Genomic DNA, 19,909 nt, shown 5'->3' with positions numbered 1-19,909 from the left:
CTGTCCAAAGAATGTCTATATAAGTATTTTAACAAGAAATATTGACTAGAAATATACAATATATTTTTACCAGTTAGATACTATTTGCAGTATTTTCCCATTTTTTCCATAACATCAGATGTATATTAAGAAATCGAGATAACGGATATGTTAGATTTCTTAAAAAGCTATAATTTAGTTAGCTTTTGGAAAATTATAATTTCAGTCTAATGTCCTTACAAGGCTGTTTCTTCTTGTCAAAGTTTCTACTACAACAAATGGTTTTTTTCTTATAGTAAATAGATTCAAATTGATAACAGTTATGGATTATTAGGTGCCTGTCAATTTGGCAATAAAAAATAAGGAAGTCATATACTTGTTCAATTCAATCTAGTATAACTAAGCTACTTTGAAATTGTTTACATGTACATAGTGTTGTTTACCTTTCCTTGAACCCACCTCAATTGTCCAATATTTGTGAAGTCCTTGATGCTTCCTAAACTGAATAGGCGAGTGACAAATGACCAAAACAAACAAACAAACAATAACAAATGAGGTCAGAATATTTATTAGAACGATCCACATATTCAGGGACTGCTGCAAGAGTTAAAGCAGTAAACATGAATCTCCTGTCCTTCAACAGATGCCACTAAAAAAATACAAAAATTAACCCGGCTGTTTTAACTGCAGGACTTGCAAGTTAACATCAGTTGCAAGAATGTAAACCATAGACCATGGGTATCAAACTTGTTGGGTCACATTGCCATCATGTGATGTTTCGTGATGTTTTCCTCATTCATAGAGCTGGGGTGGGTGTGGCCTGTGTATGACGCAGCTGACCCATGGGCCGCCAGTTTGACACCCCTGCCATAAACTGAATCATTAATTGGAGTAGGTATTATTAATACAATAATAGATTACATCTCCCATTTAGGAACACAATATAAAGCTGAATCACCCATTTCAGGTATTTTGTACTATAGTACATAGGATATATAACCTGGATTAGTTTTGATACAACCTTAATCTAATATCTACATTGAGAAAAATGGGAAGAGCAGAATTCAACAAGCACGTTAGCTGTCTTGAACTAGAACAAGGCATTGTTAAGTGAGTCGAGCCCGTTACAATCTTGCCATAATTAAGTGAATCACTACAGTTGTAGTGTAAACCATGAAGTCACTTTTCTTGTCAGATTCCAGCTGGGAAGATTCATAAATTGCAATCACATGACCTTACAATGCTGCAACCAACATAGATACTGGTTGCCAAGCTCCTGAATTTTGATCACATGGTCCTAAGAATGGAACAAGTCATCAATCACTTTTTCAGTGCTGTTGGCAAATTTTCCAAGGGTACCTAAACTTACAAGTATTTTTATTGCTGTCGATATAGAGGTTGCCTGTTTTTCCTTTTCTACTAAATACTAAACAATTTGTACGAAGGAAACATATGAACACCTGAAAAGGTTTTATGTATGTATGTATGTATGTATGCATGTATGTATGTATGCATGTATGTAACCTTATCCCAGTAAGGATATGGTTAGTTGATGAGGCCAGAACAAGGCCAAAATAGTGCTATCCTAGTCTCCCTTAATTTTAAAAAATCAATGATTTTTCTCTTTGTAGGTAATTTAGAATCTTTGGAGAATGCTCATATAATCTCTAGGCCAATCTCTAGGCAATTCTCCGTTTTACCTAAGAAATTAATCTATCACAGACATAGCTTCAACCTTATGAATACACAGTGATTGTATTTAAAAAATTGGGTTCACATTAAAACAGATTATGACCCAATGTGATATGCAAACCCATTCAATATCTCCTCCCAATTCCTCAGATTTCCTTCTACAGTGTAGAAACAACACCCATACAGGGCAAAGGAGATAGCATCCTTTCATCCAGGATGCTAGACCACAATGCTATTCATGTAAGAGCCCACTGTTTTCTTCTAAGTTGTTTGAAAATCCATGATGGTCCAACTAAAGATGCCAGAGACAGGTAGAAGGCATACCCATTTCCCAAACTGTTTGTTACATGTAAGGGGAAGGACTAGAAAAATCTCAGCTTTTGTAGTGCTGTTCCAAGTGTTATCTATTTCAGCAGGAAAAGAGTTAACTCGGAGTAAATACTTCCTTCCATGTTCATGTGTCAGGGTTGGTTTAGATATACCCCCTCTGTTAAATAGGTTACAGAATTCACATGACATCAGCTAACCTTCCCTGTCTGGGTTGAAAGGGCGAAAACAGGGTCCTTAACATAAAATAGCGTCATAGCAGAAGCTTGCTAGATGCAAGGCTGTTACTCTTTTCCCTTGAATGGGAGTTGCTTCTAAACCTCGGGCCTTGAGGGAGTAATTTCCACATCATTTAGCCTGCCCAGGAATCATTGCAAACCCTTGGGATTTCGGAGGAATTTTTTTGGAGGATGCTCAATTCAAAGTATTCACTAGTATATACCACACCAATATGCAATGGGTCAGTTTAACTCCTATGAAGCAACGGCTACCAACTTCTCAGAATCGTGATAAAACTAATACAAACAGCAATTAAAACAAAACATTAGGTTTTCGCTTTGTATAATCATGCATGGACTGCTTTTGTGTGGGAACCCCCCCCTCCACTTCCTAATGTGGGACATCTTCGACATCCTAGGAAGGCAAAGCATGGTTCAATGAAAGGCATTTTACATCTTTTTAGCAATTGAGATGTCCTGAGTAGCTTTTCCTGGGAAGCGAACATTCCCCCTCAGAGCAGGGGGAGAACGCTCCCTCCTTCTAATAAACCGCCCGCCTCAACGTAAAGCTCGCTGGGTCTTCTTGCAACCTCAGTCCCGCCTGAGCGGCCTTGCTCGCGAGATCTTGAGGCTTGATTTTTTTTCCCTTCCTCCACAGCAGAAGGGAGAGTCGGGGAACTTTCCTAGCCGTCCAGCTAGCCGTCCGCCCACGGAGGAGCAGTTTGCTTTTGTAGGCCCGCCCATTCCCCTCTTCCAGCCGAGCGTCAGTTTTATAACCCGCCATCTGCCTTTAAAAGCTCTCCTCCGTCGAAAAGAGGCGGAGGCCCGAGCAGCCCGCCGGGCGGATGCCTTCTTCCTCTCTCCCTCCTTTTCCTTAACACAAGAGTTAAGGGCGCTGCTGGCTGGGTCGCCCTGCAGGGGGAGAGCGGCCCACGCTGGATCGCGGCCTCGCTTTAAGCCAGGTTGAGGCTTGCGGCGGCTGGGTCGCCCTGCAGAGGGAGAGCGGCCCACGCTGGATCGCGGCCTCGCTTTTAAGCCAGGTTGAGGTTTGCGGCGGCCCCGCGGCGGGCAAGCTCTAACCTCGAAGCGCACCAAAGTCGGGCCAGCAGCATCCGTCAAGCTCCAGAAGCAGCGCCCGAAACCGCTGCTCCGCCCTCGCCTGGCCAAGTTCCTCCCTGCTTCGGGTTTTGCCTCCGCCTCCCGCTCCCCTCTGAGCGGATGCTTTAAAGACTCGTCCCTCGAGCCGCGCGGCTGTTTGGCGATTGGCTGCCGCCGGCCCGCTCTCGTTCGCTCCTTGGCGCCGGCTTTCGCTCGCTTCGGGGGGGGGGGGGGGGGAACTGAGGGGGTGAGGTGGGGGATAAAGGAAGGCCCCACGGAAGCTTTTGCGGCTGGCCGGCCCAAGCGCCGAGGCGTGCACACAACACGTGTCGACTGTAAACCGCGTCGGCTTATTCCGACGGAGAGCGCGTAGTTCCGTGCGGGAGGTTCGGCCAATCCGGTTTCCTCCCCTCCGCGGTCTCCCAGGGCGCGCTGTCGCCTTGGCGTCCGCGATACGAAGCGTGTGGCGTTGCTGCTTTCAGCCGCCCCTGAGGTTTCGGGAGACGGACCGAAGGTGGTCCTGGTCTGTGGGGACGTGAGGTAAGAGAAAGCGGGAAGCAAAGCTACGGCGGCAGGGGAGGGGGGAGTAGCGGGGACGGAGTCTCCCGACCCCCCCCCCCCCCCACACACTCCTTCGGTTCTTCCCTTGTCTCGGGTTTCGAGGAAGGGCGCCCGGGTAGGCAGAGGGGCGAGAGGGGCCAGCAGCTGCGGAGCATCATCACCTGGTGTGGCAGCGCTAGGAGGACTGGGGCGGAGGGACCGGCAGGGAGGGAGGGGCAGGGCCGGGCCGCGCGGTTATCTGGCGAGGAAGTGCGGCGTGTTGCCTTGCTTTCTCTCGAGGGTGGTGGAGTGGAGCCCGGCAGCGGCGTGGCGCCATTTGGTGGTTTTAAGGCGCCCCGAGCGGCAGCCGACTGTGTTTGTTTGCTTCTTGCCAGAAACCCAGGTACTTCATTGAGCCGCAAGGAGGTTCTGTTCCGGTCCGCATTGTCGCCGCCCGAGGAAAAGCAGAAGCCATGGAATCTAAGCCTTCGCGCGCCTCTACCCCGCCGCCCCGCTCCGGCTCGCCGAAGCTCAAAGCTGCAGGGAGGGAAGGAGGAGGAGGAGCCGCCGATGCAGCAGCAGCAGCCACAGGCGCGGAGGAAGTATCTCGGCTGCCGGTGAGTGACGGGGATGCACCGGCTGGTCCAGGCGACTCCTCGCCGGACGCTCCTGCCTTTGCAGCCGGCGGAGATGGGCTCTGCAGACCTCTGGGTCCCACGCCCAGCCAGAGCCGCTTTCAGGTGGACCTGGTGGCAGAAAACCTGAGTCGGGCAGCCCTGGCGGAAGAGGCGAAGGCGAAGGAAGGTACCCCCGAAGCCCCTGGTGATGGGCATAAGAAAAGCAGTGAGGAAGCGAAAGGCCGGTTTCGGGTGAATTTTGTGGACCCCTCAGCTGGAGATGACAGCTCTGGTGAGCCTGGAGGTGGTGGCCCGGAAGGCTGCAGCGTCAGCTTCCAGAATGGTGGCGACACGGTTCTCAGCGAAGGGAGCCTACATTCCGGCGGAGGCTCAGGAGGGCACCATCACTACTATTACGATACTCATACGAACACATACTATATGCGCACCTTTGGCCACAACACCATCGATGCCGTGCCAAGGATAGACTATTATCGGAATACAGCCGCTGGCCTAGAAGAGAAACTTATTCGACCCAGCCTCGCAGAGTTGCATGATGAGCTGGACAAGGTGAGTGATGGTGAGCAAGTCATGGACATCTGGTAATCCCATTTGGGATTTTTAAAAAATCACGGGGCATCAGGCTGATGCGGTGTCATACCGAGAGTATAGAAGCAGAAAAATACTGGGTTTCTAAAAAAGGCGAATCTAGAAACTATAAAAAGTTATGTTTTCTATGTTCTCTTTGCATGAACTTTGGTTTATAGATATGCATTGCAAATATATTTGCTGTCCTTTTGTTATGTTACATGTTGTCTCATGTTTGTGTATATTTTAGATAGAGCCAGTATACTTTATAGGTCTGTAAAAGTTAATGCAACACTACAGCAGTACTTGTTGGGTCTAAGGTAATATTTCCCTCTTCCAGATGTTTTAGTTCATTTTAGGTTAGGATATAGGGGTACGTAGTAGCTGCAGAAACACAGTGAAAAGTCTCTACATGATGTAAGAACAACTAAAAGAAATTTAGGCCAGAAGAAATTCCTTTATCTCTATTTTATATCAAGCATCCATATTAATATTCTCCCCCAGCTTTCTGGTTTTCTGTGTGCTTTTACTGATGCCAGGTTCTTTGTCAGTCCACTGGCCAGACTTGCTGGATTTATAAGCTGTCTATAGATATGTAAATTATGTTTGAGAGACTACTTTCAGAATAACTTTTTAGCTTTTATCTAAAGTATTTAATAACATAGGCTGCTTTAAAGTTGCGTCTTCTCAGTAGGTCAGAATTACATGTCCATTGTTATAAGATGATGGAAGGAATTTAAACTCAACACCTTAAGTACTTCAACTATAAACAGTTTATAGTTCATTATGAATTTTATTAGTGCTTATATTGTATTTGAAAGTTTTGATAACTTTCTGGACTCTGTCTTTTTGAAAAGTATGTATCAGTTATATGATATTAAAACAGAATTGTGCTTGGTAAGTCTATCTTGATAAGTCTTATAACATAGCCATTGTTACTATTTCTGATTTTGAAAGAATTAAGATTTGCCAAACAGAATTGCATATTGAAACTAAGCTATTGAAAACCTGTTTGATAAATTAGTATAAAGATTAGATAGTTGGTTGAAGCAATATGTTAACAGTAAGGTAAATATATGATGGAAATATGGTTTTCATTGGGTTAACAGCATTTTAAAGATATAAGCATTGTAACTGATAGGGGGGGAAATCTGGCATGATGAATGTTGAACAGGTATTATACTACCTATTATAAAAGCTTACTTCAAAATTTATTTAGTGCCTAATGTAGTATGGAAGAATTATATTAGAACATAAATGTTCTTTTCCTGTAACAGTGAAACTCTGTTAACTTCAGAATTCACTGAGTTGGCTTGGGGCTTAGGGTAGACATATTAATATCTATTGGTCTTGAGTATTGTAGATTTCCATTTTTTCAGGAAGTATATTCTAAGTTTAGCAGTTTGAATATAAATACATATTATTTATAAGTAGGATATTGTGTGGAAAGAAATGTTAGCTGGATGGTTCTTTAAAGCTTGCTTAATCACCTGGCTAATTATCTGTTAACTTAACATTAAAAGTAAGTACAGTAATAGAAAATGTTAGACTGATAGATATACAAAAATATATATATCTACTGAAATCTTAAGCCAAACCGAAATTCACCAATTCAGTTGGTCACATTGGTTCTGCATTCCTTTATATCTTTTTAGATATAAAAATAAGAGTTACCTTCTAGTGAAGGGTTCCTTGACAAGGATACTTTAAACTAGTTATGCATATAGCACAAGTTCAGGTACTTTATGATATCAAATCAGCTGATGTTACAAGGAAGTTCAGCCAAAGCTACTAATGCATCTCTGAGTAGCAGATGCATTTATCATCTTGGCAATCATTCTGGCTTTGCTATATTGCCTGGAATGTGTTCTTGTCAGTAACATTTTATGTTAAAATTTGAATGAAATATAATTTATCATTTGTTAGAATATTTTAAAGTCGATCTATGTTATTTGGTCAGATGAAGAGTGGTCAGCATTTTGATACAGGTAGTATTTGTGGATGTATATTGTATAAAACTAGTGAGAGTCAGGATTAAGAGTAGAATGGCTTAATGTGTTAATATTTACTGGTTGTGAAAACTGTTCTGAAAAATAGATGCAGTTTAAAGTTATCATTAGCTGATTGTAATAAATGTACCTGAACTGAAAATGACTGGTTTGATGAAAATCACGAGACTGTTTCAGCAGCACTCCTGCTTAAGAACAAGGCCTACCCAGACAGGCAGAATGAACTGTTTAAAGTTTAAACACCTTCAGAAATGCAGGATGAGTGGCAGCAGAGAAAAGCTGAGCAAGTGGAACTCTGCCACTGAAATTCTTCAGCATCATAAAGTCAATTTATGGTTCTTGTAAATCAAGATGCTTTCCCTTGCTGTCATGTGATGGGCTGAGCTTGATCAAAGATGGGAAGAATCGGAAAAATCACTAGGCTAAACTAGTTTTCTAACCTATTTAATAGGCCATCCACAACTGATCCCGATGTCTTACATCAGATTCCTCAGATGTCAATTTTGGATGCCCTATACCTGCCTCCTCTACTGATGAGATCAAAACAGTGATCTTGCAGATGAACTCAAATAAAGCAACAGGGCAAATAGTATTCCTGTTGAGATCTATAAAACTGTTCACCTAAATGCCTTACAATTGTTTCAAGGAGGAGATGCCTGATGATTTGTCATGCCCTCATCATAGCTCTCTATAAAAATGAGGGAAGTTAATCAAACTACACAAATTATAGAGGCAGTTTACTGCTGTCCTTTGCAAGATCCCTCCATCCCTGTTATCCTGAGTAGACTTATCACTGTTTTGGACAGTAGTACAGTAGACATGATATTTACTGTGAGGCAAGCCCAGGATAATTTTATTGAGCAGAACAAGCCTCTTTACTCTGTTGTCATCAAGTTGACAAAGCCATTTGACACGGGAAACAGGGAAACTCTCTGGGTCATCCTGAAACATTATGGATGCCCAAAGAAATTGATTGAAGTTGATTCAGCTGCTCCACATCAGAATGACAGAATAGGTCCTTTACAATGGTGATAGGTCAGCTGTATTTACCATTTCCATTGGAGGTGAAGCTGGGTACTAGTCTCAGTCCTTTTCAATCTGTGATTTGCATGTTGTTGCATACTGTCCAAGGTCTGAAAGAGGGAGTCATATCAGGTACCCATTGGACAACACTCTGGCTTTTATTCCTTGAACACATGGACAAAGAGCCTCCATACATTCAAAAATAATGAATGATTATGGTTCTGTGCACTTGACACCCAAAGACAGTGATCTATAATTGATGTTAAATAAAATTTTAGATAACTGGTATGCAGTAAGACTGAAGACTTTGCCAAGTACCAACCCTATAGAAGATCACTGTTGATATCCAGCTGCCAAACAGGTTCAAATACTTGTGAAGTGTCATCTTGATCTATGTGTCTTTGGATAAAGTAATTGACCCCAGGATCAGTAAGGCCAGCCAGATTTGGGGGCAGTTGTATGCTGAAGTGTTCAACCATCACAATGTCCATATTTCCACAAAGCTGAAAGTCTGCAGAACTATAATTATCCTCTCCTATGTGGATATGAATCCAGATGCAATGGATGAGACATATCATCAGAATGGATGAACATTTATGTCTAGTTAGTAATTGTATGGTGAATTGGAGACCAGAAAGAGACCTCAATCTTGTCCATGCAAGTGCTAAAGAATTACCAAAAACTAATAGAATATTATGAGTAGCAGCACAGAATAGCATTCACAATTATTGTAATAATGGACCTACGTGCCTCTATTTTCTAGAATCTGGGCTTCCAGACTGGGACTGCCACCTCTGTGTTCATAAATGTACAGCGTTGTGTCTTCTTTGAACCCAAAGGACTACCTGTTATCGTGTCAACAAAACTTAAAATAGTTTGTTTTAAACTCACCTGGGGAGACTGCAGGTTTATAGCTCATTGATTCTGCCTTGTATTCTTAGCTACTAGATTGGATTACAGTACTTGTATTTCCCTACAATACAACATATTTGGTTTATTGTATTTTTTTTATTATTAATATGCTGTGTTGCAATCAGATTAGGAAATGAAAAAACATGAAGGGTTACATGAGTAAAGTCTTTTCTTCTGCCAGAAAACCTGTTGAAGAACCCTTCAATCTATTAATTTTACCTTATCTGAGGATTACCAGATTTCAGAATAAACCTTCTGAAATCTGGTAATCCTCAGATAAGGTAAAATTAATAGATTGAAGGGTTCTTCAACAGGCTTTCTGGCAGAAGAAAAGACTTTACTCGTGTAACCCTTCATGTAATGACTTTGATGCTACAAGTTATTAACAGATAGAATTTGTAATTGAATTTTAGCCTAATGAAGTTCACTGTCAAATTATTGATTATTTATTTAAAACATTTATAGAACCCTCCTTTATACCAGATTCTGGGCAGCTGCCAATCAAGAATTAAAACAATATAAAAATCATGTAAAACTATTAAAACTATAACACATAAAACAAAAAACCTGACACCAATTCAAGCTTCCAACATTAAATCGCTTTAACCCATGCCAGTGCTTAATGGAAAACCCAGGTATTTAATGAGGATTTTTTTTGGAGGAGTAGAAGTGCTAGTATGAGCATGAAGCCTGAGTAGGTTACAATCCACTTTTACAATCCACAGCATGATACCATGGTATTTCAAGATTGAAGGATGCCAATATATATGGAAGTGCTAGTAAAATTGATGATTTGATGTATTGATCATTGCTGAGCCCCTTGACAAATTCATATGAAAAAGATTAATAAACTTTATTCAGATATAAATTAATAATTATTAATTTATTAGATTTGTATGCCGCCCCTCTCTGTAGAGCTCTGTAAAGCTTGACATTTCATAGGAATACATGAGTCATGATATTGAAGGTCTTCAGTTTTTGAAGATTGATGCAAATCAAGGGTTTCTTACATCAATTATTGTCATACTACAAAAATGAATGTGAGGAATTTCTTCCACAGAAATTGTGACAGCCAACAAAACAAGTTCCAGGAACAAAATATCAGTCCATGGAATATTATTATAAAATATCATATGTGAATCTTTACTCATGTATGATATTTTATAATAATATTCCATGGACTGATATTCAAAACATAGGCTTGACAGGAAACCTCATGGTTATCATTTAGAGTTTGACAGGAAAACTCGTTATAGATTTTGAGATGCAGATATTGTTGTTCACCCAGATTTCCTTGAATCTAGCACTACTTTTAATTTAAAGCACTATACTGCAATATGTCAGGCTGAAGCCAGAATGCTTACAATAACACATGGATTGGAAGCAAAATAAGGAAATTTAGATTGCAGTCTGGCAGTGTTAGGTCTCATAATTCACAATCCATCCAATAGTTATTCGTGAAATTGAATTTCGCAACCTTATTCCGTCTATCATATAATCCCAAACTTTGAACCATGCAACTTTCATCCTTTCCCAAATTTAGGAATAGTTTTGTAGATATGCATTGGACTCTAATGAAGAGGTAGAAAGAACTGTCAAGACCTGATTGAAAGACAAAGTTTAGAGTTCTTTCATAATAAGTTTTAAAAAGTAACTTGTCCATCACTGGCAGAAGTGCAACAAGTGGTGATGATTATAGGACATATAGAATATATAGAATAGGAGGAAGATATGTTTGATATGTTCATGGCCTTGACTTAACTAAGGCAGAATATACGTACTGTGAAGTAAATAGAGGTAAAAAATAGAGCTCACATTATTTTTTTCTGTTTAATTTATTATTTATTTATATAGATATGGAGATTAAAGCACTACATTGATTAAACATATAATAATTTTTTGTGCTTTTTTAAAACATTGAAACAGTGATAGTGAACTCTTTGTGGTTCACGTGCCAAAAGGGTGTGTGTGTGCTAGCATGTGTGCATGTGCCCCCAGCCATTCCTGCCCCCTACGCATGCACATACACACACCCCTCACTGCTCCTGCACATGCACACAATTCCCCCGTCCCCATGCATGCACACAGGCCTCACTAAAGCCTGAGACAGTGAAAAAAGGACCAAATGGGCAGAACGTAAGTTCGGAAAATGGACTTTTGGTTTGCCTGTTGTGCTGTTTTTTTGCATTCCAAAGGGTTCAGGGAAGCTTCCCGAAGCCCCGGAGTGCAAAAAACAGCCCAATGGGAAAACCGGAAGTCCGTTCTTTTGAACTTCCGGTTTGACTATTGGGTGTTTTTTTGCATTCCGGGGCTTCAGGGAAGCTTTCCTGAAGCCTCCGGAGGGTGAAACAGCCTTCCCCAAAGCCGAAAATCAGCTGGCCAGCACGTGCATGCGTGCTGGAGCTGACATAGGGCAACGGCATTAAAATTTACAGCCTTTCTCAACTGGGGTTCCATGACAACTTGTTTGGATTCTGCGAGAGCCCATGATTAGAGGGGGTGGGGAGGTTTGTTTTTGTTTTTTACTTTATGAACCAATACTAACCGTGGCAGGAATTTTTACTCATCTGAATCGGCTCCTGGCCTGCTGTTTTGCTGATGTTTTAAACGTAGACATGTGTTGTATAAGCAAGAAGTAAATTCTGTTGTAAACTTTTTTAGGGTATGTTTTGTGATTTTTATACAGGAATCCTTGAGATCTTCTAGGATAGAGCCTTTGAAATAATTCTTCTAGGGTAACAAAGTTTAGAAAGTCTGGTGTGGAGCACTGACTGTTTTGACTGAATGTAAATTATGTATACAGATAGTTCTCACTTAGCCACCATAAATGGGGTCAACAACTCTGTCACTAAACATCATTAAGCAAGTCATCATGTGACAGCAAGAAACGTAAGTCCTCACTTCCATCACAATGTTAAGAAAGTCACCCATGTTAAGAAAGACATCAGTAACCAAAACTTGCAGTTTTATTGCCACCTTCTGTATTGACACTGCTTGTCAGAAGCCAGCTGTGATGCACGCAAATGATGATCATGTGATCACAGGATATTTTGAGAGTCATAAAATACCCATCAGTTGTGAAATGCCGGAGTCTTTTATCATGTGACCATGGAGACACACTGACAGTTGTAAATGCAAGGACTAACTATAAAGTTCCTTTCTCAGTGCTGTCATAACTTTGAACAGTCATTAAACAGGGCAGTTATTTAGCAAAGAATATCTGTATATGTACACACTTTACATAATTATAATCTTTTGTGAAAGTTATTCATTTAAATATATTTTTACATCATGCAAGACATCTTTCATTTAATAAATGAATCATATAAAACATAGAAACATAGAAGATTGACGGCAGAAAAAGACCTCATGGTCCATCTAGTCTGCCCTTATACTATTTCCTGTATTTTATCTTTGGATGGATATATGTTTATCCTAGGCATGTTTAAATTCGGTTACTGTGGATTTACTAACCACGTCTGCTGGAAGTTTATTCCAAGCATCTATTACTCTTTCAGTAAAATAATATTTTCTCATGTTGCTTCTGATCTTTCCCCCAACTAACCTCAGATTGTTCCCCCTTGTATAAAACACCTATATAAAGCTCCGCTAACTTAATACAAAATATGTTATCATACAGTGGTAGACTTATTTCTTTACAGAAAAAAAATTCCAAGCTTTACTGATAGAAAGTGTTCCGCCATTTAATCCTTGTTGGTTACAACAATATCAACATTAAATAGATTTGTTAGAGACTTTTTCTTACAATTCCCCTTTCCCTTCTGATTGTTTTTGTGTTTTAGGAGCTATTTGAAGACGGCTATGCAAATGGAGAAGAAGGAACTCCTACTGGAGAAGCCACTGCAGCATACACTGCTGATAGTAAAGGAATTGTCAAATTTGGCTGGATTAAAGGTGTATTGGTGAGTAGAACTTCTATATTTCAATTCTTGACTTCTATTTAATGTTTTAAATCATGTGTGGGTGACATTTAACATTTCATGAATGGTGAAACAATGATCTTATGATAGAACAGAACTACTTGTAAAATAAAAATATTTCAATTTGGTCACTTAGCTCATACTATTTTTTGTTTACCCAAATACCAATATTTAATTTTATTACTGGTTTGATATGTAATATATTTTGAAGTTCATATGTAGGGTGAGATAATTTATCTATCTACTAAAAACTGTGCACACCCTGCTATTTTTTTTCTTGTCTAGCTTCTCTTCACATTCTTTTTCACATTTGTTCTCATTGGCATCTCTATTTTTGCCTGGCAGAGTTTTTCCTTCTCTTTGCCTAGCAGCGATATTTTTTGTTTACATGTTGCCTTTCTTCTTAAGTGATAGAGAGGGTGACAGCAGGTGGGGGTTCTCAGGGAATGATGCTGCTCATCACAAGGAGATTTGTGGAGTTGATAGTGTTCCCTATGCCCGAACAATAATGCTAGGCTGGCATAAGAAGGCAAGTTATGAGGCAGCTGTTTCCAGACTGCTTCTATTCCAGGGCTTTTCCTGTGGCCTGGCATTTATATCTGTAGAGCACTCATTGCCCTACCCTTGCTGTTTAACATCCATTATAGGCCATAGAAAATGGCTTGGAAAGCCAGCATTTTGAGATCCCTCTCTGTCTAGCTGGCAGTTGTCATAATCAGTGCCTCGAATATTTTTTTAAAGAAAGAAAAGGTAAATTTAAGAGTATCGGTAGACAGAAAAGAACAAGCTATGAAAATGTTTTCATTTGTGTCTTTTCATTCTTGATAGTCTGTTATTTTCTTTTGCTGATTAAATTTCACATCCCACATAGTTTATTAGTTCATTCTACCACAGAACTCTATGGTTAATAGTAAAAGGCATACTGTTTATATTGTTCACTTTAAAATTTGTAATAAGCAATAGTATGGTTATTTATTTATTTATTGGACTTGAATGCCGCCCCTCTCCATGGACTCGGGGCGGCTCACAACATATCAATAATCAAGCAGTATACAATAATACAACTAGATCCAGTGAATGTAGATAGTTAATTTAAAGCATTATAAAAAGCTAAACATTAAAAATCATTCATTCAAGCACAAGCCATGAGCATTCAGTGGCCAGAGGATGGGTTCTTATGACACCAGGCCTGGTGGCATAAATAAGTTTTCAGATTCTTACGAAAGGTTAGTTATATGTAATTAGCATTTTTCTAATTTATTTAATTTGAGATTTCCATCCTTATATTTTCTGCTTTCCGTTCGCTTATGCTAGCTTCAAGGATAGCATTGTATCTTTTCTATGGTTTAAACACTCCTTACAAAACAGTTTCCAATTCGGCATGTTAAGAAACTACAGCTCAGTACTCAAACTCTTCCAAAGCAAATGGCTCCAAAATGGTGGGACACATAATAACAAACGATGTAGTTTTTGGAATGATATTATATATTATGTTTGCTTTATTACTATACTTTTGGTTTATAAACAGTGATCAGTCTTTTTCTGGTGAACAAGTTATTAGGAATCTAGAAAGGTAATACATTTGTTTTCTGTATATAATCTATTGATTAGCTTTTAATAATAATTTCTTTCTATAATAAGCAATTAGGTTTTTAAAATTGTCATCTTGCAATCTTGTTTTCTAAACTATCTTTTTATATATAAATTAGAAACTTACCCGCAGTGTTAAGGAATATGAAATTATGAGCAGTAATTATTATGAGCTTTAAACAGAATAACAGAATTGAAAGGGAGTAAAGAGTTTTACAGGCCTTACTGAAAACTCTGGACCTCTATTAGGCCCATTGGGCTGTTTTTCGCTCTCCCCAGGGTTCAGGAAAGCCTCCTGAAGCCTGGGGATGGTGAAAAATGCCCCAAAGAGCCAATAGGAAGTTCAGAAACGAAATGGAAATGGAGTTGCCCTACTACTTACTTTCAGATAGTTACAGCCGGGCCTCCCACATATCGCCTCTGTAGCTGACAACAGAACTTAATTGTTCTGTCATAAAATTTCTCCTCAGTTTTAGGTTGCTTCTCTCTTTGAATAGTTTCCACCCATTGCTTCTTATCCTGCCCTCAGGTGGTTTGGAGAACAGTTTTACTCCCTGTTCTTTGTGGCAGCCCCTGAGATATTGGAACACTGCTATCGTGTCACTCCAGTCCTTTTCATTTAGACATAGCCAGTTCCTGCAACCGTTCTTCATATGTTTTAGCCTCCCGTCCTCTAATCATTTTTGTTGCTCTTCTCTGCATTCTTTCTAGAGTTTCAATATCTTTTTTACATCACTGGGACCAAAATTGGATGCAGTATGCCAAGTGTGGCCTTACCAAGGCATTATAAAGTGGTATTAACACTTCACATTGATTCTGTCCCTCTGTTTATGCAACCTAAAACTGTTTTTGGCAACTGCAGCACATTGCTTACTCATATTTAAGTGATTGTACACTAGGACTACAAGATCCTTCTCATAGTTACTATTATTGAGCTAGATACCACATATACTGTACCTGTCCATTTTGTTTTTCTTGCCTAAATGTAGAACCTAACTTTTTTCACCATTGAATTTCATTTTGTTAGATAGTGCCCAATGTTTACGTCTGTCAAGGTCCTTCTACATCTTAAGCCCATCTTCCGGAGTGTTGGCTATTCCTGCTAGCTTGGTGTCATCTGCAAATTGGATGAGTTCCCCATATATCCCCTCATCCAAGTCATTGATAAAGATGTTGAAGAGTACTGGGCCTAAAACAGAGCATTGGGGTATCCTATTGCATACTTCCTTCTATGTAGATTAGTTCTATTGAGGACTACCCGTTGCTTGCATTTGTTCAGCCAGTTACGATCCAGCCAGTTGCGAATTTACTTGCTGAAAACTCAACTATGCGCTGTTAAAGTTAGATGGTTTCCAAATTGCATCTTGAAAAGAATGCTCAAAAGCCTGAGATACTTGGTTTTCTTGTAAGAAATTTTTAACTTGAACTATTACAGTTACTTAAAAAATCTAATTTTAATATAAATGTTATTTATTTTGATATTGACATAGGTACGATGTATGTTGAATATCTGGGGTGTGATGCTCTTCATTCGTCTATCCTGGATTGTAGGACACGCTGGCATAGGTAAATACTTCCAAACACTATATTTTGGCTATTGCTAAAATTCCTGTGTTTTGACATTTAGGATTACTGCTAAATGTCCAGAGAGGGACAGCATATAAATTTAATAATAATAATAATAATAATAGTAGTAGTAGTAGTAGTAGTAGTAGTTGTTATTGTTATTTCTCAAAAAGCAATATTTTTTTTTGGCAGAACTTTCACATTTTGGGGGGAGGAAAGTTTGTTTCTATATTAAAATATAGCACATCTGAATTATTAGCCCTGTATTTGATTCCCAGAAGATTATGTAGCTGGCTTTTTTACTAAAAATTAATATGATTTGATCTGCTTTGCCATGGCTTTTGCATTTGAAAATGATCTGAGAATGCCATTTGCCTAAAGACATATCCCAGCTTGACAGAAGAATAGTCCTTCCTGTAATCAATGAAGTACACAGTGAATTATTTTTGATATTCTTTGGCCTTCTCAATTTCCAGAGAGCAGTATTGTCTCTTGTTTTTAAAACTGGATTGAACATACTATTGATCCTAAGAATTATTTTGCTAATGATGAAATTAAAAATATGGTGCAACAATTTGCAGTCTTCTTTCTTTGATATTGGCATTAAGGTAATCTATTCCAATCACTTGGCCATATGTCTTTCTTCAGATTTACTGTTATAGGGTAGAATCATTCAATCATTATTTTGTTACTTTGTCACATTTCTGTAAATATTCCATCAAATCCTTTAGCTTTTAAACTTGATAGTGGATTGTTGACATAAAGTTATCATCTAGTACTAAAGGTTCTTGTAAATAGAGATTATCTTCTAAAGTAATTTGGATGTTGACATTGCTGTAATTCAGAATTTCATCACATATTTTCCATATTTTGTTGAATCAGTATTTTTTGTTAAATAATATGCGTTATTTTAAAAAATATATAGTCCTTACAAATCATAAAAATTCTGTTTTTCTTGTAGGACTTGCTGTCCTGGTTATTGCAATGGCCACTGTTGTAACTACTATCACTGGCTTGTCTACATCAGCAATAGCTACCAATGGTTTTGTGAGAGGAGGTAAAACTTCTTTAATACTTATATGATTGGTAGTCTTTAAATGTAATTGGTATAAATGATTTTTAGGCGCTACATTTATATATTGTATAATAATTTAAGTATGTAAATTCCCTGATGGAAGTATTTTTCATATAATGTAAATAAATGTTTAAAGACCACAAAATATATGATTGATGTGCATCCAATAGCAATTTTGTACCACCTGCAACAGCAGTAACAAAATATTATGTTAGCTTGTCAGTTGGTTTCAAAAAACATGTTTTTAGTGACTTGTTATAAAAATCCTCTATTCATCATGAATGTTTTGCTTAACAAACAGAACAGTTACTTGCATGCAGTTTCATAGTTCTTTAGTTGTAAGGAAAGTTCTAGAAAACACATCAATGCTTTATCCCTTAATGTGTTTCCATACAGTTAGTAGCTGTAATTCTGTCTTTTTGCCTATCTATATTGTCTGTCAGTATGACAGTCTGTCTGTTAGGTGTTGTTTACTTCAGTACTAAACAGATGCAAACATTTTCTTACAAGTGAATAATATAATGATATTCTGTACTTCTTAAGACTTTGTGCACATGAAAATCAGAATTGATCTCAAATTAAAAACAAGGGGGAAATCAGTACTTGTAGAACATAAGCATAAATTATGTGCATAAAGATGTAATTTATATCATAAGTTACATCTTACAATGTCTCTTCTTTTTTAGGAGGTGCATATTATCTCATTTCCAGAAGCTTGGGGCCAGAATTTGGCGGTGCTATAGGCTTGATCTTTGCATTTGCTAATGCTGTTGCCGTAGCCATGTATGTAGTTGGTTTTGCAGAGACTGTTGTTGAACTACTTAAGGTAAACTCATTCTTCCAGTGTGCTGTTTGTTATCTTTTTGTTTCACAGTGTGAAAAAGTTTTCCTCAGAACAGTTCTACTTTGGAATAGTTTATAAAAAAGGTTTTTAGGGAGATGTGGGACAGTTTGGCTTTAATGGTGTTACTAGTGTAATGGGCAAATATTTGCTGAGATCAGCTCAAGATCAAATACATCATTTAATTATGCTTACTGGAAAACCAGAGGAGGTCTATGATTCATCAAAATAGTTTGATAGAAATAAACCTGTGCAAAGCCCATGAGTTTGTAAAGTTTGCAAAGGTTTATTTCTATCAAACTATTTTGATGAATCATAGACCTCCTTTTAAGGCTTATGCAACTCTAAGAATAATCATAATGGGGGATTTAATGCTATGAAGATTGTTTAGTCATTTAATCTTTCATTTACTTGGTGACTATAGTTTGTGCTTTGTATAGTGTGCTTTCCTTCCAAACCATAATTTGCAAAAAAAGAAAAAGAAGAAGAAATCTGTATTAGAGGGCAGAGGCAAGTTACATTTCATTGATTACCAACCTAAGGGAAAATTAAGGCAACATGAAAATATGGAGCATACATACTTGTCATGTATTTCTAAATCAGAACTTGATTTTTAGTAATCAATTCAAAACCATTAAAGTTAGAGGATTTTAGTATTAATCTCTATGATTAGAGGTAGTTCTTATAAAATAGAGCAAAATAAACTTCAACATTTGTACAGTTAGGATCTTTGATCTAATTATTGTATGCGATGAACTAAGATGAAGTTCTGTTTCAAATATTCTTTCTAATCTTTGTATATTTTAAAATATGATTTTGTTGAACATTAACTCTTACAATTATCTCAATTTTTTTATAGGAACATGATGTACTTATGCTGGATCCAAGTAATGATATCAGAATTATAGGAGCAATTACAATTGTTGTTTTATTAGGCATCTCGTTAGCAGGGATGGAATGGGAAGCTAAAGTAAGTAACTCTGATTTTTGAAAAAAATATAAATGTAATGATGGAAAAAATGTGCAAAGCAATGCATATGTTACAAAAATAGAACTAATATTCAGACATCTAGCAAAGAATGTTCTTGCAGTAACTTTTCATCACATAGTTACAATATAGAGATTATTTACATTGTCTGTTAACATTAGGTTAATGGGAGCAAAGTATTCTTCAGATATGGTTGTTGCAGTCCTAGAGCTAGAGCATAGTGTCAGAGTTTTGTTCTGAATACATAATCCAAACAAGCAGTAAGATTTGTGACAGTTCTGTGCCCTACAAAAGAAAATTTATAATTCTATGGAAGGCTTTTCAGAAGTAAGTACTATTATTTTAATGCTGATGAAACTACACATAGGACTGCGACATTGTAGTTTTAAAAAAATAGTATTCCAGAAGGAGGCAGTTAAAACAAGATAGTATTTGTTTAGATTTTAAAAAATGCCATGGCCCAAACAGATCCCGTAAGATACTTCTTTTTAAAGGTTACATTATTTTCATTCTATAAATCTAAAAAATGCCATCCTTATATTCCTTTTATTAAATACTTAAGATCTTAATATGATTTACTTCAAAGAATTACTATGCTTAAGTTGCATCAAATAGAGTAAAATTCTAAGTGAATTATCATCTCTGTTACAAAACATTTTCAAGCTCAGGCATTCCTAATTCTGGCTCAATTAATGAGAGGCTGACATATCTAAAGAACTGTATTTATAACATTTATTTGACTGCCTACTTAATCAAAGTGATCTGGGTAACTCCCCCCTCCTCAAGAAAACCTAAAAAGACGACAACAAATTTGCAATTCGTATATCCATATATAATGAAGAAACATTAAAACAGTAAAATAGTGAACCAAGCAGTAATAATACTATCATCTAGTTTCTTATGGT

At 38.1% G+C, this 19,909-nt stretch overlaps 1 protein-coding gene across 1 annotated transcript in view; it reads left to right on the top strand.

Annotated features, from left to right (window-relative positions):
- Positions 1–532: 532 nt before the first annotated feature.
- Positions 533–19,909, top strand: part of SLC12A2 (solute carrier family 12 member 2) — a 46,455-nt gene continuing 27,078 nt past the window's right edge. The window contains exons 1-8 of the mRNA XM_070742838.1: positions 533–3,178; positions 3,257–3,854; positions 4,250–5,041; positions 12,807–12,926; positions 16,025–16,100; positions 17,062–17,157; positions 17,862–18,001; positions 18,876–18,986. Coding sequence (XP_070598939.1) covers positions 4,328–5,041; positions 12,807–12,926; positions 16,025–16,100; positions 17,062–17,157; positions 17,862–18,001; positions 18,876–18,986 — 1,257 coding nt within the window. The 5' untranslated portion in view covers positions 533–3,178; positions 3,257–3,854; positions 4,250–4,327. The remainder of the gene's footprint in view (positions 3,179–3,256; positions 3,855–4,249; positions 5,042–12,806; positions 12,927–16,024; positions 16,101–17,061; positions 17,158–17,861; positions 18,002–18,875; positions 18,987–19,909) is intronic.

This window comes from Erythrolamprus reginae, chromosome 2 (assembly GCF_031021105.1).
Source record: "Erythrolamprus reginae isolate rEryReg1 chromosome 2, rEryReg1.hap1, whole genome shotgun sequence".
NCBI lineage: Eukaryota > Metazoa > Chordata > Lepidosauria > Squamata > Dipsadidae > Erythrolamprus > Erythrolamprus reginae.
The sequence above is the reverse complement of the archived record's forward strand: the minus strand, read 5'-3'. Positions and strand labels throughout refer to the sequence as shown.